Source organism: Malaclemys terrapin, chromosome 13 (genome assembly GCF_027887155.1).
Source record: "Malaclemys terrapin pileata isolate rMalTer1 chromosome 13, rMalTer1.hap1, whole genome shotgun sequence".
Classification (NCBI taxonomy): Eukaryota; Metazoa; Chordata; order Testudines; family Emydidae; genus Malaclemys; species Malaclemys terrapin.
Window position 1 is genome coordinate 16,530,729 of NC_071517.1, and position 25,092 is coordinate 16,555,820.

Genomic DNA, 25,092 nt, shown 5'->3' on the forward strand with positions numbered 1-25,092 from the left:
AACCTGAGAACAGACACAGTGGCACAGCGAGGTTGAGTTTCTGGGTCTCCCGATACCTAGTCTTGTATCCTAGCTGTTCCCCTGTTACAATCTGCAGCACTGAGTGCTGTTCTACAAGGATGACTAGGACAAATAAACTATTTTTTAAAATGTTAATTCTTGGGCTTAGAGCAAAGCAAGTGGGGGCTGAGTCCCTGCCTGTGCACGTTAGGATCACGTTCATCAGCCTTTGCCAGCACTTGTCGCTCATGGAGTTCAGAACTGTTCACCCTCCCCTCCTGTGTAGAAATTCACTGCAGCCGTACCCCCAGATCAGACTCCTCTTGTGTCCAGCCACACACTGTATTGTTGCTCTGCTTTCAGTGCCAGCCTCTGCCAGTCATATTCTACCCCCTTCCCCCACCCCAACCCAAAACAACAAAAGAAAACATAAAAGATCATTCAACATTTATGCAATTATACAGAGTGGGAAAATGTTTCAAATTGCACTCCTCCATTGTGCTTTAGCATCCATCCATCACTAGTCATTGCAACCTCCCTGTAGAACAAAACTAACCTGTTGCTGATCTACTCTTCCTAGTTACATGTAATTAACTTACAAAATGTAGCTTCATGGTTAAAGAATTTTCCCTCCTTACTGCTGGCTAGTTGGGTTTTTTATTTAGCTTGAGGGGGATTTAGTATTAATGGAGTGGTGGGTTCCATCCATCTGTACAAGGGCTGGGGCTCCTCCTCTGAATATACACGGTGCCCCTAGGTTTGCAATGCAAAATAATGCATAGTTCAACTCCTCCCATTTGACCAAGTCCACCTGCCCCAATTTCCTGTGGGGGGCCTAATTAAGCTATGACAACCCCACCCTCACCTGTTGACATCAATGTGGAGTGAAAGCCCCAGGAGTGTGGCTGAAACACATGTTGGAGAGGGCAGTCAGCCTCTGCTATATGCTGCTAGTGATGGGAGATCTGTCTGGAAAGTGGAGCGTATGTGCATATGTTGGCTCGGGGGGCCTTCATACAGTTAAGGCTGCCTGGCCACAATGCTCTTCACCTACCCACCCAATCTATTGAGGAGCAATGTCCACAAGCTCCATCCAGGTGGTCTCAGCTATAGAATTGTGGCTGTGATGTGTCCCTCCATGAAGGAGTTTGAACACAACAAATTAGGCTCTTCGGGGTTGTGGCAGACCCTTGTGTGTGATGGAAAGGTGGGACCGGAAGGCTGGGTATTTTCCACAGCCACATTCTGTGCTCTGCATGTAATACTCAAAGGAAGGCAATGAGAAGCTGGCATGTGCTGGGGAGCGAGCGTCTTCTCTCAGGGCTATCACGCCCCTTTGGGAGACGCGCATCAAACATTCAGGCTTATTGCTTCTGAAATCCCCTCTTCGTTTCCCAGTGTCAGAAGTTGCTCCTTGCAGGTGTCGTATTCGATGGGAGGAACTGGGGCATTTCTGGGACAAAGGCAGGGTCTGGGATTTGTTGTCTCGAGCCAATCAGCAGGTTCCTTGGAGAGAGACCTCACCCCACTTGCTTTGCCATCTCAGCAACATCTGAGCAAAATCCTCCAGGCAGCACCCCATGCTTGCAGAAGGCAGTCTTGCAATTCATGCATTCGCCCTCTGCTCCTGCTTGTAAGGCTGGTTTTGGGTGAGCTCTCAGTTTGCCACCTTTGCCCATGAATTCTGGACAGCCCCTGCCAGGGAGAATGGAGCCCTTGGGGAAGAGGAGAAAAACTACTTTTGTTACAGCAAGAGTCCAAGGGATGTACCACCCAGCTTCACCGCTGATACAGCTTCATGATGCCTGCCCTGTGCAGGCTCTTCCACAGCTCCGCCTCCAGCAGCATGTCATGGTTGGCATAGAACACCAGAGGCTTCTTCTTTCGCTCATAGTAGTGGTCTGAAAACTCTCGGTAATTGTCCGTGATAAATCCATAGGCACTGACCTGCAGATGGGGGAAAGGGTAACAGAACAGACAGGAGGTAGGATCGGTGCCCAGCCTGTCCTAGGCAGACCTGACCCCAGGCTTCAGATAAGGAGTTACCCACTCAGTCAGACGTTGCTGGAGTAGTTGTGTGGAGTACAGTGCCCCACTGGTGCCGCCCCATGTACCTGGTACATCCTGGAATCCATGTGGCACACTGCAGCAGGCACCATGAGTGAAATGATTCATACCAGGTTGGGGCTCATGGAGCTCTACCCAAATATCTCTGGTTCCTATAACAGGAGGGTTAAGAACCAAGCCAAGGACATGCTTTAACTCCACCCCACGCTAATTCCATCAGCCTTTATTCAGGCTGGCCAGCAGAGTACTAGGCACTGAAGAAAGGTAGCCCTGACGGCTCTTACCTGGTCACAGGTATGGAGGGCTGTCAGTAGCATGAGGGCACCAGTACTGGGCATGTAGAGATACCCATATTGAGTATTTATTATTTCAGATCTCAGAAATCTGTAAACAAACAGGGATTATAACAGGTGAGATCAGTGAAATGGAGCGAGACGGGCTGCACCAAATCCCAGTGAACAAGATGAGTTGCCGAGGAAAGGATGATACTGCATGGCAGTGAATGGACAGTGGCCTGCAAGAAACTGGATTGGCTTGCAATGAATGGGAGCACGTGGGTGTAAATCCAAGAGGGATCACAGTGGGTTGGGCTCCAGTGACTGGGATGTAATGCACTGAGTGGGACTGGACTACATTTCAGTGATGGGGGAAGACTGCAGTGAGCAGGTGCGATTGAGATGGAGGGGTTTGATTGTGGGGCAGGCTGCAGTGAACAGAACCAGGGCAGTTCCAGAGCGGTTTGCTCAATGAGCTGGAGGGTTTTGAGAATGTTTTCCCCAGAGGCAGTGCTTCGTTTTCCTTACCTCAGTGTTAGATAGTGTATGAAATCTGAGTGCAGCAGCTTGAACTTTTTTCCAGATGCCTCTGGTCCAAAATACGTCCGTGGGCTGTGGCAGGAAGATCAAAAGGACTAGTTTCATTTCAAGTCAGTATTTAGACAGCTCAGTGTTTATATTACGACCTGAAAAGAATCTGAATTTTTAGACTGACCAATGGTGCTGGTTGTCAGCAGCGGAGGGATCAGACTGAGAGAAAATATTAAACAGTGGAATAAAAATACAACTCCCTGGAGCCCAGAGTTAACACTTTTCCTCTGAGGCAGAAATTCAGAGAGACACTGAAGGGCTTTCATTTCTTATTATGGAGTTAAGGTTGCAGCCAGATGTACAATGTAAGCTTTGTTTTGATCCTGCTCCCTTCTAACTTTGCTTACAAAGGAAAGGTGCTTGTGAAAAATGATTGTCATTAATAGAAGGGAGGAGAATAATTTCTGTGTGCAGAGATTTTCTGCATTAAATTACTTCTGGGTCGTTTGTTGAGGACGTCTGGGTGATGCTTTCAGAGCTGCTCCAATTGGGGTTGTGAAAATGAGGTGCTGCTGAGGCCCAAAGACAGGGCAGAGAGAGGAAAGATGGTCCAGTGTTTAGGGCACTAGCCTGGGATGTGGGAGTCCTATGTCTCTGCTCTGCCACAGCCTTCCTGTGGGACCATAGTCATGTCACTTAAGTCTCTGTATTCCAATCTGTATAATGGCCCTTCTCTCAAAGAGGTTCTGGTAGGATGAATACAGAGACTGTGGGCCACATAAGTACCTTAGAGAGGGCTGAGACAGCTTTGCAGAAGGCAGTGTGCACTAATGCTGTCTATGCTGTATCCACCCTGCAGTTGGAGGACATCCATTGCCCAGTAGCATTATGCCTGAGATGGCTCAGGGTGGGCAGAAAGGTTGGAAGTGTTACTTACTCATCGCCTTTGTCATAACCCTCTTGGACACGGCTGCCCAGTATGGCTGACTTCAGCATGATGTAATCGCGTATGTCCGAGGGGATGAAAATATACTGCAGGTCCTGCAGCAGGGCGGGGGCACAAAATACATAATGCTTTGGTGTAGCAGGCACTACAGCACGACATCCTGTCACACCCTCAGCCCCACTTAGATGCAAGAGCCTCATTCACTAACGCAGGGCGACTAAACATACACACGCTCTTTGGCGGTAAGATTGAGCATGGGGAGCCATGGACACCCAGCGCTTCTCAAACATGGAGGAGGTTTCTGGTGGAGCTGAAAGGAACCAGGGCGACCTCACAGGAAGAGTCACAGATTGATGGTCTCAGGGCCTCCTGCACTTTACGCAGGTTCCAAGACGGTGTGAGTCAATGGCCAGAAAGACCAAGATGGTCAGCAAAGCTCCATCCCGCAGCGGGTGTTGCCACGGCCTGGATGACTCCACTTCCAACCAAATATTTGCACAACAACCCCCAGCCCTGATGGCTTACCTTGGACTGGGGTATCTGGATGAAGCCATACTCTCTGTAGGCGATCAGGGAATTCTTCATTGTGTTCACCGTGAAACCATAGAATGATGTCTTGGTCCCGACGTCTTCTTCAAAGCCTTTGATCACAGCCCCATTTAGCCTGTGGGTGGAGAAGGGAGAAGACCAAGGCTCTGATTAAGGACCGGTCTTTCACCACAGATCCCTAAGCACAATTCTCCCCCATCAATGCTGCTGCTAATTGGGATTGTGTGCCAGTTTATGGCTGTAGAGTTGTCACCTAAAGTCCCTCACACCTTATTACGCAGGGATGGCACAGAGGGCCACGCGTGCAGTTTGAAAGGCCTAGGGTCCTGGTTCAGTTCCCAGCAGGGGTGACTCATCCCTCATCCTTCTGAGGTAGCCGTGCTGGGTATCGTGCACTTATTGTATGAGGAGGGACGGGAGCGTCACTCAGATGGGACGCTACAAACTGAGGCCTCTCTCACTTGGACAGTAAATATCTCAGCCCCTCTACAGCACCAGGGATTTGGTCTGGTGTCCTTGGCCTACATTTCCTCTCCCCACACTGGTGTGCAGAGCACTGCACTGATGCCTTCCCTTTGGCCGAAGTGCAGGCGCGGTCTTTGGCAGCGGTTACACCTTCCTCCTAATTGCACAAATGCTACCCTGGGGCCAGATAATCCCACAGGATGAGGCTGTGCTGGTACAAAGTGACTGGAACACACCTTACACTGGGGCATCCAGGAAAGGCCAAAGCAGCCTGAAAGGGGAACCGTGGGATAGGAATTTGCCATATGGTCTCTGTGAACGTTGTATAATCCTGCCCCTTCTGCTGGAGCATCTGGGCCACATGACAAGCTATCAAGCAGCATTGCCCACAATGGGCAGCAATCACAGCCATGGCTGCAAGAGGGCATGAAATGTACAGCCGGAGCTGCCCTACGAAGAATGCCCTGGGTTAATACACAAGATCTTTAAGCAGGATCCCCTGCTAGTTAACTGCTGATCACGGGTAAGTGCCCCTGGTTCCCTCAAACTACAGCTCCCAGGATGCGTGGGCTGCTGAGCTCTCCATACCTGAAAACAAAGTCATGGGCATCTATCTCCTTGCCTTGCCGGGATCCATTGAGAATCCCTCCGTTCCCGACCACGGCGCAGCGGACGCAGCCTTCAGGGAACCTGGCTTTGTCGAACAGCCAGCTGTTGGCAGAGTCATTGAGCAGATGCAAGGTGGAGGCAATGGCTGCAGATCAAGGCAAGAATCGGCTAGTCAGCACCAGCCCCGTACTGCGTGAGCAGAGGCGCAGGTATCTACAACAACGTCTAAACTGGGCCCAGCTCAGAGCTCAGCAACCCCGACTGCTGGCGGCTCCCCAGCACTCCCCGGGTGTGTCTGGCTGGCTCGGGAGCAGTGTAAAGGCTATCGTTTGAGTCTGAAAGGAACGGCTCTTTGCAGTAGGGGCCTATGGAGCTCTCTGCTCTCATCGCCCTACTAGGGGTGAGACAGAAGCAAACCTGCCCTGGCCCTTTCAGGCATGACTCTTTGCAGCTGGTGCTGCCCACGCAACTGCCAAATGCCTCTGTCGTCATCTCACCATTGAGGGAGTCATGCTGCTGGCGGCTGGAGAGGTGCAGAGGGTGGGAAGGGAAACAATTCCCAGCAGCCAGTCGCCAGCAACAATGGAGCAGGTTGTTTGAGAGCCTTGTGGTTTGAGTTAATAATTGTGCAGACACTGGGACCTTTTATTCAGGAAAATGTCACAAGATGTTGATTGCAGCATTTCCAAACCGTCCCCTCCCACCCCGCGGGCTCTGACTCCCCGGGGAGGAGGGGCTTTAGTCAAAAGGTATTTAATTCTCTGATTACACAGCAGGCGTTTTAATCAAGGCCTGGGCTGTAGGATGACCTCTACCCAGCCATGCCCATACATGCCCCTCCAGCTAATCTCTCTGTCTGTGGCAAAGAAGTTTGTAGAGCAACCACCAGCATTTCCAACCTGAAGTGAGCCTCTTGTTAGAGATCACCCTTTACCCTCAGAGGCGGTTTGCCCACCCTCCCCCGCCTCCCCTCAGGCACAGGATGAGATGGTTGCTCTACAGAGAAGCTGGGAGCAGGGGAAATCTTAGTGTAATCACTTGGTTTGTAAATCTGCTGCCACGCCCCCCCCTCCTATCCCGCTCCCCCACCCCAGCTGCCCTATCCCCCTCCCCACATCCTGCTCACCCACCCCAGCTGCCCTATCCCCCTCCCCACATCCCGCTCACCCACCCCAGCTGCCCTGTCCTCCCCCATCCCATTCTCCACCCCAGCTCCCCTGTCCTCCCCACATCCTGCTCACCCACCCCAGCTGCCCTGTCCTCCCCCATCCCATTCTCCATCCCAGCTGCCCTGCTTCCCCCTCCCATCCCACTCACCTACCCCAGCTGCCCCACCCCCTTCTCCCATCCCACATATCCGCCCCACTCAAAACAGGAAGCGAGTGCTGGTGGAAGGTGCCTGTCTCAATGCTGGAGGAGCAGTCCTCCCAACAGGTGCAGCACGGGCAGCTTCCCTGCCACTGTCCTGCCCATGTGTCTCCACCGCCGGGGCCACTCCTCGAGGTGAGCAGGGAGCTCATGCTCCATGGCCTGTTCACTCCTTGGCCTCTCTGCCAGTCAGAGCTCATTAGTTTGGAGGCTTCTGTGATATGGGTGTCTGCTAGGAAGCTTGCAGGGGCAGCGCTGGGATATAGGGTTAGGCTGACACAGCTAGAGCGGAACCCTGGGAACCTATTCCTCTTACAGCTCAAACCCCGGTGTGAGACAAGCAGTGGTTCAAGCCCTAGACTGAGACCTTAGTTCTATTCCCAGCTCTGCCATGGAGCTGCTGGATCCCCTTAGGTATGTCACTACACCACTCCGTGCCTCAGTTTCCCTACCGGTACAGGGGATAATGATACAGACCTCTTATGTGAAGGGCTTTGAGATCTACCAATGAAAAGTGTTATATTGGAGCTAGGAATTATAAATGGAAAGCAGGGCCCGGCCGGCTAAGAGGATTGGCGATGGGATCCAAAATCTTCCATCCCTACGTCACTTTCCTTTTGTTCTTTTATCCAACCTATTGTATTTATAATGCATCCAACACAATGGAGGTACCAGTCCCAGCCTTGGTGGGCGGCAAGGGAATGTTGTCCCCATCAGATGGCTATTGGGTAGACTATTCCTGGGACCAGGAATGGGGCTTCTGGCATGTCACAAAGGGGTTTGCAGTGCACCATCACTTCCATTACCTGTGTTGGACAAGCCCTGCCAGCCATACGGGACGCTGCGCTCCTTCAGTCTGTCCCAGGTCTCCTGGGTGAAGTGCCGTGCCCACATCAGCACTGGGATGTGGAATCTAAAGAGCTTCCCGAACCTGGGGTCCGCCTTCACTATTGACGTCAGTGACTGGGGGCACGAGCTGGCCTGAAAGAAGAAGGAACCACATTTCGGTCTTGAAATCATCCCACACTTCTCCTTAACACCTCCATTCCTTACCAGATGCCAGGGAGGCGTGAAAGGGATGCACCCACCCATGGACTTCTGCTAACCCCAGCAGCAGCAGCTGTTTGAATTATTCATTATTATTATTACTATTTTTTTGGATTGTGGGAGCCTGTATGAGCCCTAATCATGGACCAGGAGGATCCCATTGTACTAGGTGCTGTACAAACACAGAACAAAAGGATGGACCCTGCCTCAAGGAGCTTCTATACATATTGGTCTGAGCATAGGACTGTGAGCTGAGAACTCCTAGATCCTGTCCATGGCTCTGCCACTGACCTGCTGTGTGACTACCGGCAAGCCACGTCCCCGCTCTCTGCCTCAGTTTCCCCATTTGTAAAAGGAGCATGGTGATACCCAATTCACAAGGGGTGTTGGTAGAATCAGTTAATCAAAGCACACAAATCACTTAGAGATTAAGAATGCTCAATAAACAGTAGCAGTATTGTCTCCTCTGCAGACTTATTCTGTGTTAAGGGGCTTCCAATACCTTATTAATGATTCCTCATCACAGCTCAAATGTACTTTCCTTGGCTGGTCTTAAAGCTTGAAGTCACAGCCAGACCAAGCATGTCCATGGAAAGCATGAATACAGGGTGGGGGAGCTGAGCACTAGACAAACCCCACATACACTGGCCAGGCAAGCCAGTGTGAAAGCCATGCAAAAGCAGAGTTCTAAATGGGGTTCTGCCACAGCTTGGAAAGCCAGTGGAGATGGGTAGAACAGTGGGTCCGATGGTGACCAAGAGCTGCAGAACTAGGCACTGTGGACTGGATCCAACTCCCACGGATTTCAAATGGCACTGGAGCAAGCTCCTGCCTTGGTAGAACATTGATGTTCCACCACTGTTCTACCATAGTTTGGCTAGTGTGGACAGTACAGACCCGGGCTTAGCACTCCCACACATGCTGCTTAACACGCTCCTCCTCTTCCACCCACCAGCTATGACTTCTTGCTTATTTATTTACACTGGGAAGGTGCAGAGAAGGCCAGCCCCTTGCCAGTCACATCCTGGGCAAAACATAATACAGTTCACATTCAACTCCTGCACTAGTCCAGTGCCACCACACAGGCTATCACTGGTATAGCTGTTTGGATTAAAGAAGAGGTTCTCCCCACCTTCAACACATACTTCAGCTCTTCTGAGGTTCGGAAGGGTTTGGCTTGCTTTTCCATTAGTATCTTTCATGGTCTCGCTTCCTTGGGTTCCACCCAGAGCTGGGTGCTCAGGCACAAACATGCCATGAGAAAAGTCACTGGCATCCAAAAGCAAATGCCTGTCCCTTGAGAGTCCCAATTCAGTTTGGCAGGCCCAGGAGATCTGGGGAGAGCTAATGAGTGGCTGAAACTCTGTCTGCTTCTCTGAGCCAAACCTCCAACCTTTTCAGAATTGCTTATCCTTCCTGCAAATCTAGGTTCACTCAGTCTCTTAGGAGAAGTGCCGTGGGAGGGTGTGTGTGTGTGTCAAACACCTTTCAAATAAACGGACCTTATTTTCAGAGAACATTTCCCCTTCCTCATCGGGTTCTTTTCCCAAAGCCCAAACTGACTACAAACTTTGGAAAGACAAGGACAAAGTGATGAGAATGACAGCACTAAGCATATGCTTATTACCTGTTCCTTGGTGGATTTAGCCTTGCCAGGCTCCGAAGAATATTTAGATGGCTTCTCTCTGGGGGGGAAGGGAGAGAAAAAGAGAAGAGCTAAATATTCCTTTTGCACTGAATTCCACTTGTGTGCATTTCTCTCTCATGTGCTGGTAAATCATAAGAAGATCCAATAGCTTCTGCTGTAGCTCTTCCTATCCTTCTTACTGGGATTCCTGATGGTCTGATGATTAGTGCCTGGGGGGCTGGGAGTCAGGACACCCGGGGTTTAGTCCCAATTCCGATACTGGGTCAGTGTGTGACCCTGAGCTAGTCACTTCGCTCTAAGCGTTCAAATCTGTGCACTAAGGTTGAGCGCCTTGGGTTTTGGGAGCCCAGTTTGAGAGGCCCAGCGATTCAGAGGTGCTGAGCCCTCGTGACTCCATTTGGAAGAAGATTGGTCCTGTGGTTAAGGCAGCACTTAATTTGTAATGAAAGAGGTGCTGGGGCTCAAGCAATTTTTTCTTTTATTTTCATAACTGATGTGGCAAGCCCAGGCACAAATTAAGCACTAGGTTAAGGCACTAGACTGGCACTCTTATGGGGTCAGTCTGTCCCCTTAAGGGTAGTAGGCCCGAGGGGGCAGTCCACCTCTGTCCCAAAGCATGGCCCTTTAAACTTTTGGGCACCGGGCAGATGTATGCAGGGACCTAGGAAAATAGTAATGTCTGGGGGGCAAACTTGTTATTGTTTCTTTAAGGGCCTGGGACCAGGAGCCTTGCAGAGTGGTTGAGACAAGGCTCCTCTCCCACCCAGCCAATTGGGATGAGCTTTGGGAAGGGAACCAGCATATGTTCTGCCTCCTCCCGCAGAGCATGGGATGTGAGGCATTAGCTGGAGCCGTTCCCCTCCTCCCACATAAAGGTGAAAGGGCGGATGAGGGGGGAAAGGGACAACTGGAGGAGAAGCCGGCTGAGGACCTGCAGCTGGCCTGAATGAGAACCTAGCTCTAGAAGAGCTAAGGGGAAAGCTAATGAGCAACAAAGTCATTAAATGCCTGAGGCATAACCGAGTTGCCAGGGAGTGCACTTGAGGGAGCCTCTCAGCAGCTGGCTGGGAAGAAGCCACGTGTGGAACCTGAACTACAGACAGAGCGGGGCAGTGAAGCCTCCAGCCCTGTGAGAGAGGCTGACAAACAAGACAAAGGCAAGAGTAGCAGTGAGGGATTATAAGGAGCAGCATTTAGCTGTCCCACGCAGATCCCTCCCCAAACAAGAGAGGGAAGTACAAGCTTCGGCATTAGGAGAATCAGATGGGGACTGAAGGCTGGGCATCATGGCCAGGAGACTCTGGGTTTGTTTTGTTTGGACTTTTCTCTTACCCCTGGAAGGGGCCGGAAATGGAAAGGGGACCTGGGTGGAAGGCTGAGCCATGGAAGCTGTCCAGCAACAAGGGGCAGGACAGTAAAGAACCCCTGCCACACCGTGTCCTGGCACGAAGGGGATAGTGAGCGTGCCCTGGCACAGGCACTCCGGAGTTATGGATTTTGTTACTGCCTCTGCCGACTGCCCCACGTCACTGTGGGCGAGTCCCTTGATTGCTCTCTGCCCCGGCTCCCGCTGTAAAATGGGGGTAACAGCCCCTGTCCATTTAGACTGTAAACTCTGTGGGGCATTGGTGATGTACAGGCCTGGTGCGGGCTCTCTCCTGGAGGTTAATGCACCCTGGAGGGAAGGGCAGGAGAGTGAGATGGGCAGCACAGCCTGGGGGAAGAGGGGCCCTTCCCCTCTAACCAAGGAGTTAGATTAATGGAAATAAATAAACCATGTGGTGGCCAGTTCCAGTCCAGACAGCACTGAAGGCTGGCACCATCTGGCAGGTGCCTGGGGACCCTTGTGAGCTGAGGTGCTGGCCTCCTTCCAGTCCAATCACGAAAAACCAGTTGGGATAAGCGAGCCCCTGGCTGGCAGTCTCAGCGCAGAGGCAGGGGACTAAACTTCCATCCCATCCTACAGATGGGCCTTCCAGGGCTGGGTTGAGGGGCATTGGCAAGACAAGGTAAAAGCTGGTCCTGTTGCTGCCTGATCTGGGGATACCTAGAGGGCTTTGCTGTGCAGGGCTGTCAGTCAGCCCGGTGCCTTCCCCTTGCATAACCTTCATGTGGGAAGGAAAATAACAAAACCCAGTGATCTGATGCTGCTGGAACCATCCCCTGTCTAGGAGACCACAGTAACCCCCACCCTCCAATGAGAACAATTGGCAGGGGAAAAACCATGAGAGATGGCAACTAATTTCCTCCTTACCCCTGCACCACTCACCTGTCCATGCTGCTTTCTCTGCTCAGGCCATGGCTCCCGGCATTTCGGGACAACCCTCCAGGCACCAATGGCAGTGACTCTTGCTGCAGCAGGCTAGAACAGAGACCACAGAGAGAGAGCCTCAGGGGGGAAGGTGCAGCCAAGCCATCACCTCCCCTGTCTATCAGGCCTCCCCTGTCCCCTTCAAGTGAGAACATGTGAGCACAGGAATACCAGCAGCAGCATAGACCGGTCGTGCATCAACTGGATTCATGAGAAAACCTGAGATTTGATACGTCTGAACGTGGCCTGGATGGGCCAAAAGGGTAAGGGCCTTGAACCCAGCAGTGTCTGTTTCAGGTAGACTTGCAAAAGCTGGGGGCCCCTATGGAAAATTCAGGGGACACTGGATTGGAGAGGCTCCCTGTGACTTGGGTGCTACATCAAACCAGGGGTTTTCCCTCTTCAGTGCTGGGCCCTCAACAGTTTTGCCCATTGTGACATGTACATCTTCTAACATGAGGCGTGCAGGGATGCAATCTATCCTATAGCACTATACAATACACCCAAGTGAGGAACTCCAGGCATGCCAGAGGAACATGAAAGGTGTATAGTATTTTATACGATTAGCCGAGCTCTTAGCACCTTTCATGTCTCCAGGACTTCACCAACATTAGCTAATACCAAGTTGATGAGACCAATGATGGAAGTTGGGGCAATCTGGGAAATTGAAGGGGTCTGATTGCATTGTTTTATTGGAAAAAGTGGGGACACTGGACCATCCTGCAGATTCCTAAGGAGCCATTCACCTCTAGGTTTTTTTGTCAAAATCTAGCCCAGGTTGGTCGGGAGTCAGTCATTAGTAGAGCTGGTTAAAATTTGGAATTTCCATCGTAGGGGAAACTCCAAGATTCCAAAACTTGGTTTTGTCCCGATCTGGGCCAAAATGTCTCTCGCAGAACTTTTTGCAAAATGAAATATTCTGAAAATATTTCATTCTGATCTTATCAAAATGCTTCTTTTAATATGATATCAAAGTCAAAACAGTACAAACAAAACCCATTTTGATAACATCAGGAAACATTAGACCAAATTGGTACATTCCCAGGAAACATTTTGATCTTTGTCCAATCAGCATATTCCGACAAAACTGTTCTATTGGGCAATTTCCGACCAGCTGTAGTCATTGGCATCTGATGGTTATTTCACGGTCCACATGAAATGGGTAGGTGGGTCTCAGATGAGTTCCTAGTGGGCACGTGTCCACATCTGAGAAACTACCCATGCAATTTGCCCAAAGTGGGCATTCTCAGAAGAGAGGCCAAGCAGTCAATGGAAAGACCAATGGAATCTGAACTCCCCTCCTCCCCCTAGTGGGGTCCCCCCACCCAGAAGCACTGGCGTGGGGAGGCTTGTACTGCTGCTGCCCATGCTGTAACTGTCCTGTGTGCAAACAAGAAACCTCAACTTTCATGGCTGGCACCCTTCACAAGCAGAAATGCCCTCTTAAAAAGGGAGGCCACAATTGCAGAGAACAAGTCTAGGTTTTTCTGTCTTTTTAGGTAGCTGAGAACAGAGGCAAGTGGGCTGGGACAGTGTCCTGCCTTTGCCCATGGCTGTGTCTGCTGGGGGTGAGTCTGAAGGAGGTGGTTCAGGAAGAGGAGGGCACGGTGTTTGGAGTCAGAGGCTGAGGAATGGAGAGGCGTTTTAGGTTGGAATTCAGCGAGCCAGCTTCGTGACTGGTATTTATCATTCAGCAAAAAAATGTTCCTGTTTAAACATTAACTGTCGCCCATCAAGGCAGCGATGCAGGGAATGAGAGACAACCCAGCCCCCAAAGGGGGCACACCAGCCCAGCCCAGGGTGGGGGGGGTAAATCCAGCCATAGCCAGTTCTAACCAGCAGAGAAGCACCTGGTGTTCCCTCAATATGCTCTGCCTGGTGCAGTGAGAGAAACGGGCCTCCTGGCCTTTCATTGACCCTCAAAGGCACAGTAACGGACCTGAGTGCGGCTCAGATATGCAGCTTTGCTCTGGCCCTTCATCCCCGGCTGCACCTACACTGGCAAATTTAAGAGCCGTGACTACCACCAGTGCAGCTGTAGTGTCGACAGGGCTCCTGTGTTTTTAGCATCATGGCATTAACCTTGCTCTGGGCAGGTCTAGATGACAGAACGGTAAAGATGCCAGTTAGTGAGGCTTGTTTGTGGTCTCTGCACCAAGTTGCTTATGACCTGGGACCCTGATCCTGTGAGAGGCTGGGCCCCTTCCACTGAAGTGGTCATGCTAAACCCAGGGAGGTGCTGAGGACTCATGGCTCCTATTGAAGCCCATGGGAGTGGAGGGTGCTCTCGCCCGCTCAGGATTTAGCCCACCAGGAGTCTCTGTTATTCTGTGCAGGCACAAAGGGCAATGGGCTCACTGCCAGGTGGGTCAAGATGCCATCGCCCTGGAGTTCAAACAGCAGTGTCCAAAGTCAACAGTAAATGCAGATCCAAATCTGCCCCGTGCTCTGGAGAGATGCGTGGCAGTGAAATGGAAGCTCCATGCCAGCTGCTGGGTGCAGTGAACTGGAAGTCTGATTTTCCTAGGCCCTCCCTTCCTTCTGTCCTCAGGCCTGAAAGGTGAGGTGAGTGGTGAGGGATTATCTCCCTGACTCTGCCCCATTGAGAAGGAACAGAAGCAACAGGTGGGAGTGGCACCGCCTACAGATTGGATATCCAGTCTCTTTGGAACCACACGGCTCACAGCAGTCACTTTCGGTCCAGGAGAACCACCCAGGGCAAATTGGGTTTATTCACATTTGCCGAAGGGAATCCCACCCCCTTCCAGAAACATAAGCTTCCTGGCGTGGCACCAGGAGATCCAAGCTCGGGTAGTTCTAGCCCTCCGTACCAGCTCCCTGACTTGACATGGCTCCCAAAGTCACCATGGTAACACGGCCCAGAGCAGAATGGGAGGTCACTGGGGGGGGTGGGGGACATGCAGCCTTGGGGTTCCTTTCTTTAAACTACCTGCTGTTCCCCTTGGGGTGAGAGGTCACCCGTCAGCAGAACACTTTATGGCAGGAAGCCAGTTGTCACCTGCTCACTGGGGCTGCCTTCTCTGAGCAAGGAGAATTTCTCTGCAAACAATAGTCTCTTTTAGTCATCAGTTCCCGACCTACTGGATTATTTTCTTTACTCCTTTGCAATTTGAAAAAGACTCATGTTCCTGTTGGGGTTTTTTTAAAATAAAGAAAACCAAAGAAAGGCCCAGGCCAAATCCCTGGATAGAAACACACTCAAATGTGGGAAGAGTTCAGTCAGATCCAACACTGAAATCCATGGCTGGCTCCTACATCTATAATGGGCTGAAACTAGGCCTCAGTCTGGACACCCTGCAACTTGAACTTCTCAGCCTCTTTTTCTTCCTTAAGCCTGTCTTGGGAGTGATCAGAACAACTCAGGATTAGCTATGACGTGTCTGCACATGAGCCAACGGAAGCCAGCAGCCAGTTCCCACCACTGGCCAATCCCTTATGTTTCCGATGGAGATAAAAAACACACTTGGGCAATTGGGCAATGCTGTGCTGTGTGGGAGGATTCCTACCCTGGAAGCATAAACGTTAACCATCTGTATCACGCGCTCAGTTTGCATATCTACTCATCAAGCCTCCCAGACCCTTTCGAAATGGAGAAAGGCTGCTGTTCTGCAGGCTCCAGCTAAATTGATTGCATGGGTCCTGCAAGGTCTTGATCCACAGCTGCCACTAAGAAAAAAAACACAGACCTTTGATAGGGGGAGTAAAGGGCCTATGTCCTCCCAACCACCCCATCTCTACCATTCTGTCCACGATGACAGCTCTCAGTATATCAGGATCACCTTCAAAACATACTAAGCCTCAAAGCTGATCAAGACTGTGCCATAGAGTTGGGGTCATGTGCCCAGACTGCTCTGAGCAACTGCTTTGACTTCCATGGAAAACTGCCCCGATCCTGAAAGCTCTCCGTAGGAAATCGGAGGGCTTACAGTACCAGGTGCTCAGCTTGTGTGTGTTGTGTGCAAGAGAGAGACGGCTCTAGTGGATGAGAGCGTGCCTTCCAGAGGCTGCAGACCACCTGCATACTTCTACTTTCAGAGGCAGGAGAGATAAGTTTACAGCAGCTCCGCATCCCAGCCTGCCAGCTGGGCCCCCTCAGAAAGGGAAAAAAAGTTCCTATTCATCAGCAAACAGAAGGTTCACTTCAAAGCGACTCCTGTGGCAGTCTCTGTTCTGGATGAAGGGGGCCAGCTGGGGAGGGGATGCGTATCATCAGGTGCCTGAATTAAAATGCCTTACTGTGGACGAGACAAGAAGCATGTTGTTAGAGACATTGTCTGAGGAGCCTGGGACAGGTAGAGGCAGGCGGGTAATGGAGCCTGCCTCTTGGACCTTCTTCCCAGGTTTCTGTAAGAAAAATACCAGAGCTTGCTCCAGGATTGGATTTCCAGGTAGCTCCACCAGGTTCCCAGGATGTACGCCATTCCCCAGGGCCCTCTGCCTACTTAACATGAGACCTGGAGTGGTTTCTTATGTGCCAAACAGGGCTGAATGCACAGCTGCAACCACTGGGGAGCAAGGATATGTGATCCGCTCCTTTTGGCCTGCTGTGGGGTCCTCCTTAAACATTGTATGATAGGGCTGCCTGTAGTGTCATGAAGAATGTCACTTTCACAGTGGCCTCCTCCTCTGAGTGAAGTCCCTCTTTATTTTCTAATATACAGTACAGGTTGTCTATCTACTGTGAAACACCTCTACCTCGATATAACGCTGTCCTCAGGAGCCAAAAAATCTTACCGCGTTATAGGTGAAACCGCGTTATACTGAACTTGCTTTGATCCACCCCCACCCCCCGAGTGCTGCTTTACCACGTTATATCCGAATTCGTGTTCTATCGGGTCGCGTTATATCGAGGTAGTGGTGTATCTAGGCTTTATTTCACACTGGGAAAACATTCTAATTTAACTGCCGATCAAAGAAAGTGCCTGTTTTCCTTTAACCAATGCTCCAGTTGGTGAGGAAGCAAAGATGCCAATTACTGAGCAGCACAAACATAGATCTTACTAGCATTGCCAACAGAGTCTTTTTCCCCCGTCTCCCCCTTCAAAGAAATCTGCTTAGTCTGCAGTTTGTGTCTCTTTCTGGGCTGAATCTCAGTGAACCTGGTCTCAGCCAGCTGCTAGCAGCATGGCTAATTCTTTTCTTTTTACCACTTTAGCTGCTCCCCCTGGCTCCCCCATTGCCACCTTCTGAAGTGCTGCTTTTCACTGATGTTCCAGTGGGCTCATGACAGATGGTTGTGCTCTAGGAATTTGGGGAAGTTCTCTGGCCTGTGCTATACAGGAGGTCAGACTATATGATTACAATAGTCCCTTCTGGCCGTGGAATTGCTGATTGGGCTGGTACAGCTGGCCTGACTGGCTCTGACTTGGAGGGCAGGAGGCGTGAGTTTTAGTCCCAGCTCCACTGCTAACCTGCCGTTTGACCTTGGGCAACTTATTTTCTCTTTCTCCCTCTCCCTCTGCATTGTCTAATTACACTGTGAACTCTTCAGGGCATGGATGGTGCCTAACTGCGTATTTGTACAGCGAGGCCTGCAGACACTACTGTCATCTGAATAAACTAATGGTGGAGCTGTGTTTCGCTTGATACCTGGCAGTTCAGCAGGTGTTTTTGACCCCCTAACAATACAGTAATGGTGAGTTGCCTTTTTCCCAGTATGCCTGGCCAGGGTTGAAGACTGCAGCCCCCTTTTAGCTGAAGTACTCAGCACTTCTGCAGCCCTGAAGCAGCAATGAAATGATTGTGATGCTTTCAGGGAGGTGGAAGAATTCCATAGCTGGCAGAAGGGGGGTTGCAAAGTGGGCAGTAGAGAACAATCTTCTGCTTTGGGTGTTTAGGGAAGAGAAAATGACGCAGGGTGGAGGTTTGGATTTGAAAGGTAACCCTTGTACATGCACAGTAACCCCTTTTCATAAAGGTTTCTTGTCCCACATACAAGCATGCTCTAACTCCCTACATGCATATTTACACATACTGAAGGACTTTGGATTGCTGAACAGAGATTGGAGAGAATGGAAGTGGCTATGCAAACAGGCTGGTACATGGTGGGAGGAAGGGAAAAAACAAGACTTCTGATAAGCTACAGGGGAGGCAAGGGTGGAGGAGAGATTGAGATGAGGCCCCACGTTGGGGTGCTCTAGCAGTGGCCTCTGAGGAGCTCTGGGTCTCTCATTGCCCAGTGGTGAAGTTTGATTAGTTTATGACATTACAGGGCTTTGGTCTGCCCATTCCAGACCCACTACGGGCTCAGGATATTTTTGGCCGACCCAGCGCACGTTCACCCTTGTACAGAAGGAGATTCCTGAGAGAAAGTTTGCCACCTTCAGGCAAAAACTGAAGTAAACCCACCCTGAGGCCCCTGCCACCTTCTTCCTCAAGCCTCACCCCCTCAGAGACAGCTCAGCCCTGACTCTTCTGCTTGGCCTTTCCTGATGTACTCAGGCTCTCTGGCAAGGCCTCCGCTTCAGGCCAGGTGTAGACACTGCGACTACGTCCGCACTTCAAGCTGGGAGTGTAATTTTCAGCTCAAGGACACACTGGTACTAGCTCTGATCAAGCTAAAGATAGAGCACGGCCCTGGCAGGTAGGACTAGCCAACCTGAGTAACTGTATCTGAGTACCTGTCCAAGAGCCTGGATACACACACAGAGCAGCTAGCCACTCTTGCTGCTGGTGCAGCCGTGGTTACGCTCTATTTTTAGCACGCTGGCTTGATTGGAGCTAGAGTGGGTATGTATCCTTGAACTGAGAACAGCCCCCAAGTCGAAGGGCAGATATACCCTGGCACCTTTTGTGCGGCATGCACCAGGACTGACACTCGTGGTGCTGGACTCCTTCCAATTCAGTGATGTGGACCAGATGAGAAACAGGTGCCAAAGACGCTGCTGCCTAGCCAGCAACCCGATGTGGGGGATGCCATCAGCTCCAAGATGTCACCTGCTGGTGACCGCATCAAGATGCCAGCTGCTACTGGCAAGCACGGAGGGGCAGGGTCCCTCAGGACACATGGGAACAGGTCTGAACACTTAAAAGCTAGTTATCCTGGTTAGAAACTGTCACAACACGTAGCAGGGGTAAAGTGGCTCTATCCACTTCAAGCCCATGCCTGAATCAATGCCACATAAAGTTAAGCATGAACTGAAAGGCCTTGCTCATGCAGAGCCTTCGGCTGATGCCATCCCCCTAGTGGCTGGAGTACAGAGAGGATAAGAGACCTGCTACTGGTAGCAGCTACAGGAGCTCGCTGTGAAGAGGCAGAGAGCTTTTGGAGCTAGAGGAGGCGTTTAAGGCTATGGCTACACTGGCACTTCACAGGTGTGAAAAAACAGCCCCCTGAGCGCAGCAAGTTGCAGCGCTGTAAAGCACCAGTGTAAACAGTGCCCCCTCGTGGAGGTGGAGTACCTGCAGCGCTGGGAGAGCTCTCTGGTCCTTCGCTCCTAGAGGGAGTGAGAGACCCGCCGCCCCCGAATTGCCGCAGGTGCCGCCCCTCTCCCTTGGCCGCCCCGAGCACCTGCTTGTTAAGCTGGTGCCTGGAGCCGGCCCTGGATTCAAGCTAAATAAATCTGCCCTGCCCAAACAGGTTTGCTCTTTCCAAACTGTCTGGGAAGCCAAATTATACCAGACTCTTTTGTTCATAGTGAGGTGTCCATTGCAAAGGGTGCTCAGAGGCTCAAGTGCAAGGCAGCTGGGTAGCGACTGCTGTCCTTACACAGCAGGCTGCTCACTGGTACCATTCCTCAAATTGCAAGCACTACGGACCCATCAACCAGGGCCGGCTCCAGGCACCAGCTTGGCAAGCAGGTGCTTGGGGCGGTCACTTCGGGGAGGGGCGGCAGGTCCAGCTATTCGGTGGCAATTCGGCGGACGGCCCCTCACCCCCGCTTGGAGCGAAGGACCTTCCGCCGAATTGCCGCCGCAGATCACGATCGTGGCTTTTTTTTTTTTGGCTGCTTGGGGGGGGCAGCCAAAACCCTGGAGCCGGCCCTGCCATCAACGCAGAGGTCATTGGTGGAATGAGCTTGGAAGTCAATACATTTTTTGTTTGCTGAATGGGATACGCAGCAGCAAACCACAGGGGGGTCTTGGTTGTATTTTAATTAAGCACATGGGGCCCCCAGCTGCTGCAGCACCCATCGCTAGCCAATCGAAGGAGCACCATCAATGGGTTCTGGAGGGAGCCCAGCTCTCCACTGTGACTCCAAGGGCGAAATGGAGAAATTCACAGTGCATGCTGGGGGTGATCTACAGCCGTATCCAATACCCAACATGATTTTTAAAAATTCCCCAGGCTCTCTAGTAAGTGGCTGATAACCCCGGTCAGTCATCCCTGCCTGTGTAGCCAGAGCTCCTCTGCTCTGCTTTTAAGTTCTCATCCCTGAGCTTCTCCTGGGGCAATGCTCTGAGACCACAGAGAGGTCAGGCCCACCAGCAAGGCTTCGCTCAGGTTCTGTATAGTCAGCCAGTCCACTGGAGGTTATACACTTACATTTAAGCATGTACTTAAGTCCCACTGAAGTCACAGAGATGCTTCTTTGAACTGCGGCCATTCCTAAGATCTGTCCCCTCCCAGTCTTTGAATGACCCAAGTCACCCATGTTTAGAAATAGTGTGTCTACTCCACCCCACCAAACTGTGATCAGATATTGTCTGGGAGCTTGGCAAAGGGAATTTAGTTTATCTGAGACTCCCCACCATTCTTTCTCAGATACTTTGTTTGCAGAGATGATAAGATCTGAATCTCTGAGGCGTATGTCTGTGAAACAATTGAGTGGCACAGAATATTTTGTTCTTTCTCCAAGAAAGGCCCTGACTAAAAAGAAAGATCGTCCCCTCCCCTCTCCACCCCTCCCCAGACATTGCATTCCAGGGACCTTACAGTATGTGGAGTTATAAAAAGCTTTAAATCCTGTACAGACCACTCCTGCTAAAATAAGGCTTATGTACATCTGATTGGGACTCTACTGCAAAATGCAATCAGCTAAAAAGTAGAGTCAGAGGAGCAGACTCATGACATTCAGAGCGGAATCAGATCTACAGTCGACTGTTCTCAAAGCTGAAGAGGGGTTCGGCCCTGGGGCCCTGGGCTGGGCCTATCTCTGATCAAAAACTTACATGTTTCAAGAGAAAGGTTGGAAAAATCAAAACAGGTGGAAAAACTTGCAATCTGCCAGCAAACCAAGTAACAGAGGTGAGAGAACATCTCCCCATGGTGTTGAAATGCTGTAAGATGTCCCTCTCCCCCTACTTACCTAGTGTAGGATTTTCACAAGCACTCAGCATTGGCCTGGATGTCAATGGCAGCAGAGTTAGGCCAATCGTTTTTGGAAATCCCATCCCTATGATTTTTCTAAGGCTGGGAGATCTAAGCACTCCCAGTGGTGATTAAGCACTATATGGTGTCAAACCAGCAGTTTAAACTCACTGGGCCCAATTCATCCCTTGGCTTGCACAGGCACCAAGGCAGAGAGAATTTGCACCTGCCCTTTTAGGGGATCACAAGGGCATGTACAGGCCCCAGTGCTATTTAGAACAACCCTTTACCGGCTGCCCTACTTTGCATGCCCCTGCCCTTCCATAATGGTCACTATGGCCCATGGCAGGGGTGCAGAAGTGCCCAGGTGCAGGCCTGCCCCAGTCATACCCGTTCATGCTCCAAGACACTCCAGCACCCAGGGCTGGTGCAGACGCTCCCTGCAGCAGCAGGGAATTCCCTGGAATGTAGGGGAATTTACACCTGGCCTGCAGCCCCTCTGCCACAAAGAGCTGTGGCCCAATATTAACTGGGGCCCACTCCCTGCAGAAAGTTATTTTTCCTTTAATGGACTTTCTCCCCCCCGCCCCGCCGCCGCCTCCGGCAGGCTGGCCCTTCCATAGGTAACTTGTTGTCATGACTGTCAAAGTGCTTTGCAGACAGGAGTCGCTCCAGCTTCAAGCTGACTTGTGAGTGACTTCTCTGTCCAGATTGTTTGTCTATTTCTCAGTGCTCTACTGCATCCCGAGGGGCCCGCGCCCAGCTTTGCAAGGGATGTCCACCCAGACAGAGGAAGGTTGTTCCCATCTGTTCTGCCTTCCAGATGTGTGGCATTTTACTTCCACTTTGCACAAGTGTGATTGGCTGTGCAAAAGCACTGGAGAATCAGACTCACGGAGTGGAAGCGGGCATGTACATAGGAACAGCTTGCATGTACGTAGCACCTCTTATCTGGAAGGGTTTCAAAATACGCACTAAATATCAGTCACCAGTGAAATTCAGCTACCTATAAAACGAAGCAGGGCAGCTGCTCATCTCCCAATCTTGTAGCAGGAACAGCATGCTTGCTTTAAACTGGGATTGAGTTCTGTGAGCCGGGCGCTTGGCTATACAGACTAAACAAACACAACCCAGCCCTTGAGTTATAGAAATGGCCTTGAGGTTATCAATTCGGATACAGACTGGTTTAGCTTTATGATTCGAGGGAAGTAATTAAAATTCAATGGAGTGCATAGAGATAAGGAATTTAGTTTCGGGACTGTGATTGTATAGTTTAGGGTTAGAATTAGGGGTTTTAATTTAATGTGGGGTGGAAGGTGTTGCTGTTTTGTTTAGAAAGTAGAGGGGCTAATGATCCAGGTTGGCACTTTTAACCTTGTTTTGGGATTAGGATTTTGATTTTACGAATATATTCCTCCTTTTTAGCATCCCCACTGGCCCCAGGAAGCAGCGTTGTCCAGTGGTTATGGCACTGAACTGGGGGGTCAGGAGTCTTGATTTCTGTTCCCTACTCTGACACTGTCCTGCTGTATGGGATCTTGGGCAAATCACTTCACCTCGCTATGCCTCTGTTTCCCCATCCATAAAATGGGGACAATAACACTTTCTACAGCACTCTGTAGGATGAAAAGCTCTGTATGAGAGCCAAGTCTTCTCCTTCTTCTCTCCTGATTACTAGATGTTGTTGTTCAGTGCAGACACGGGTGCAGAAGTGTGGCTGCCCTACTACTTCTCCACTGCTGCTTGACCGTTAAACAGGGCTGCAGAGGTAAAGACTGGGGTTTCCAGTTGTGCCACTTCCCAGCAGGAGAAGGAATCACAGGATTAGAAATGCATATTAGGGACAGGGAGAATTTAGCAGAGCTTTTCTAGACAGCGGCTAGAAGGGAGGGAGGGTGTGGATCATGTCTGAGATCCAGATTTAAAAATTTTGTTAAGATGATGTTAAAAAAAGTGAACGGAGTTTGAGCATAGACGTTTCTGGTTCTCAGAAACGTCTATGCTCAAACCCAAATGGATCCCCAATCCCCACAGCTGGGTGATTCCCACTGTATTTACATATAGCACAGAGAGGTGTCAGTGCCAGTACCAGTCACTGACTCACTTGCAGGCTGATATAGTAAAAACCATCACCCTGAGTCGCTTGTTACATCTACTCTCTTTACATCCATTTACTTGTCCCAAGGCTGCGTGACATAGAGGTGAGCAATGCTCCTAGAGGTAAATGCAAGTGCAAATACGGCACAAGCTACTTGATCCTCCCAGCAAAGCAGGATGGATTATGCCCCTGGAAGCAAAATGCCCTGCAGTGAAACTCGCCTCCCACATGCATGGCTGCTACATTGCAAGCTACTTCAACATTTTCACCATCTGGGTTGGCAGTGGATGGAACCCTCCTGGGGTCCCTTCAGGGCGTGGCAGCTGAGCAGGGCTGAGCCCAGGAGATTAGGAAATGGTGTCCATGAAGTTTTGCAAGTGCTGGGAATCTCTCCAGGTCTGAGATGACAAGGTGCCATAGGTATGTTCAACGTGCTGGGGCCCAGGCCTCCAGCGGATGGACATCAGCACTGCTCTGTTGAATTCAGAGGGCTGCATCTCCAGCTGGGATGAATCAGCCTCGGCCCATTGAAGTCCAGGGTCCAGATCTGCTGCTGGGGTAAGTAAATCCGTGTAGATCTAGTCTAGGTCACTGGAGCTATGCTGATTTACGCCAGCTGGAGCTCTTGCACTGGGGGGGGAGGCCCTCAATCACGTAAACCAATGTAAACGGAGGGCTCTCCGCACCATGCAGGATTGGGCCCAGAGAGAGATCTCTGCGTAGCACGTTACACAGCCCTTGGCTTGACAGAAAGCTAAGGGCAGCCAGAAGCCCGGCTTATCCCAATGCACTTAACATTCCCGGTCTTCTTTTACTACCAGCCCCTTGAGACCCAGATTAAAAATGCCCCTCTTCTCTCCTGCGCTTTGCTGCCTGCCTCACGCTCCAGGGTGGTTTTTTCCACTCGGTTGTCTTCATGTCTGTCCTTTGCTCTCTGTGTGTGTCCATCCTTCACTGTGTGTGCCTGCCTGTCCATCCTTTGCTCCATATATGTGTCCTTGGCTCTGTGTATGTGTCTGTCTTTCTCTCCGTGTGTGTGTCTGTCTGTCCTTCACTATATATGTCTATCTGTCCGTCCTTCGCTCCGTGTGTGTGTGTGTCCTTTGCTGTGTGTCTGTCCGTTCTTTGCTGTGTGTGTCTGTCCTTCACTATATGTATGTCTGTCCGTCCTTCGCTCAATGTGTGTGTTCTTTGCTGTGTGTGTCTGTCTGTCCGTTCTTTGCTGTGCCTGTCTGTCCTTCACTGTCTGTCTGTCCTTCGCTCAATGTGTGTGTTCTTTGCTGTGTGTGTCTGTCTGTCCGTTCTTTGCTGTGCCTGTCTGTCCTTCACTGTCTGTCTGTCCGTCCTTCGCTCCGTGGGTGTGTTCTTTGCTCTGTGTGTCTGTCTGTCCGTCTTTCGCTCTGTGTGCAAGTCCGCTGCTCCGGCCCCACCGCAGAGCATGTGTTGCGCTGCTGCCTACCGCAGGACACTGTTGTAGCCAGAAGTTCTCAGGAACTGTCTCTTCCCGGCCGCTGTGAGCTCCAACCCGCCCACCGCCGCCGCCTTACCTGGGCTTCGGGGAAGCCTGCGCGTCTCGGTCGTGCCCACACAGGAGCACCCAGAGCGTCACCGCCGCCAGGAGCAGGAGGCAGAGCCGCGCCCAGCGCGGAGCCCCCATCCCGGGGCGTCGCGCCGCCGAGCCCCCGGAGCGCAAACTCCGGCCGCCAGCGGGCGTGGAGCGAGCCAGGCACCCGAACGCGCCCCGCTCCGCTCCCGGGCGGCTCCTTCTCCCGGTGCGCGCCCAGCCCGGCCGCTCGCTTCGGCCCCGCCCCGGCCCCTCCTGCCCTGCCGCTCTCGGGGTCCCTCCGGCGGGGGAGGCGGCACAGCGCGGGCGGGGTCCTCGCTGAGCGATGAAAGCGCTTTGAACT

General features: G+C 51.4%; 1 protein-coding gene across 1 annotated transcript; it reads right to left on the reverse strand.

The window, feature by feature from the left end:
• Positions 1 to 435: 435 nt before the first annotated feature.
• Positions 436 to 25,092, reverse strand: ST6GALNAC2 (ST6 N-acetylgalactosaminide alpha-2,6-sialyltransferase 2). The gene is made up of 10 exons (XM_054047030.1): positions 24,733 to 25,092; positions 11,775 to 11,867; positions 9,485 to 9,542; positions 7,617 to 7,791; positions 5,422 to 5,587; positions 4,345 to 4,483; positions 3,811 to 3,914; positions 2,871 to 2,954; positions 2,352 to 2,451; positions 436 to 1,947 (listed from the first exon to the last, which is right to left on the reverse strand). Exons 1-10 carry the CDS (start codon positions 24,840 to 24,842, stop codon positions 1,780 to 1,782), a joined length of 1,197 nt encoding a protein of 398 aa, XP_053903005.1. The 5' UTR covers positions 24,843 to 25,092; the 3' UTR covers positions 436 to 1,779.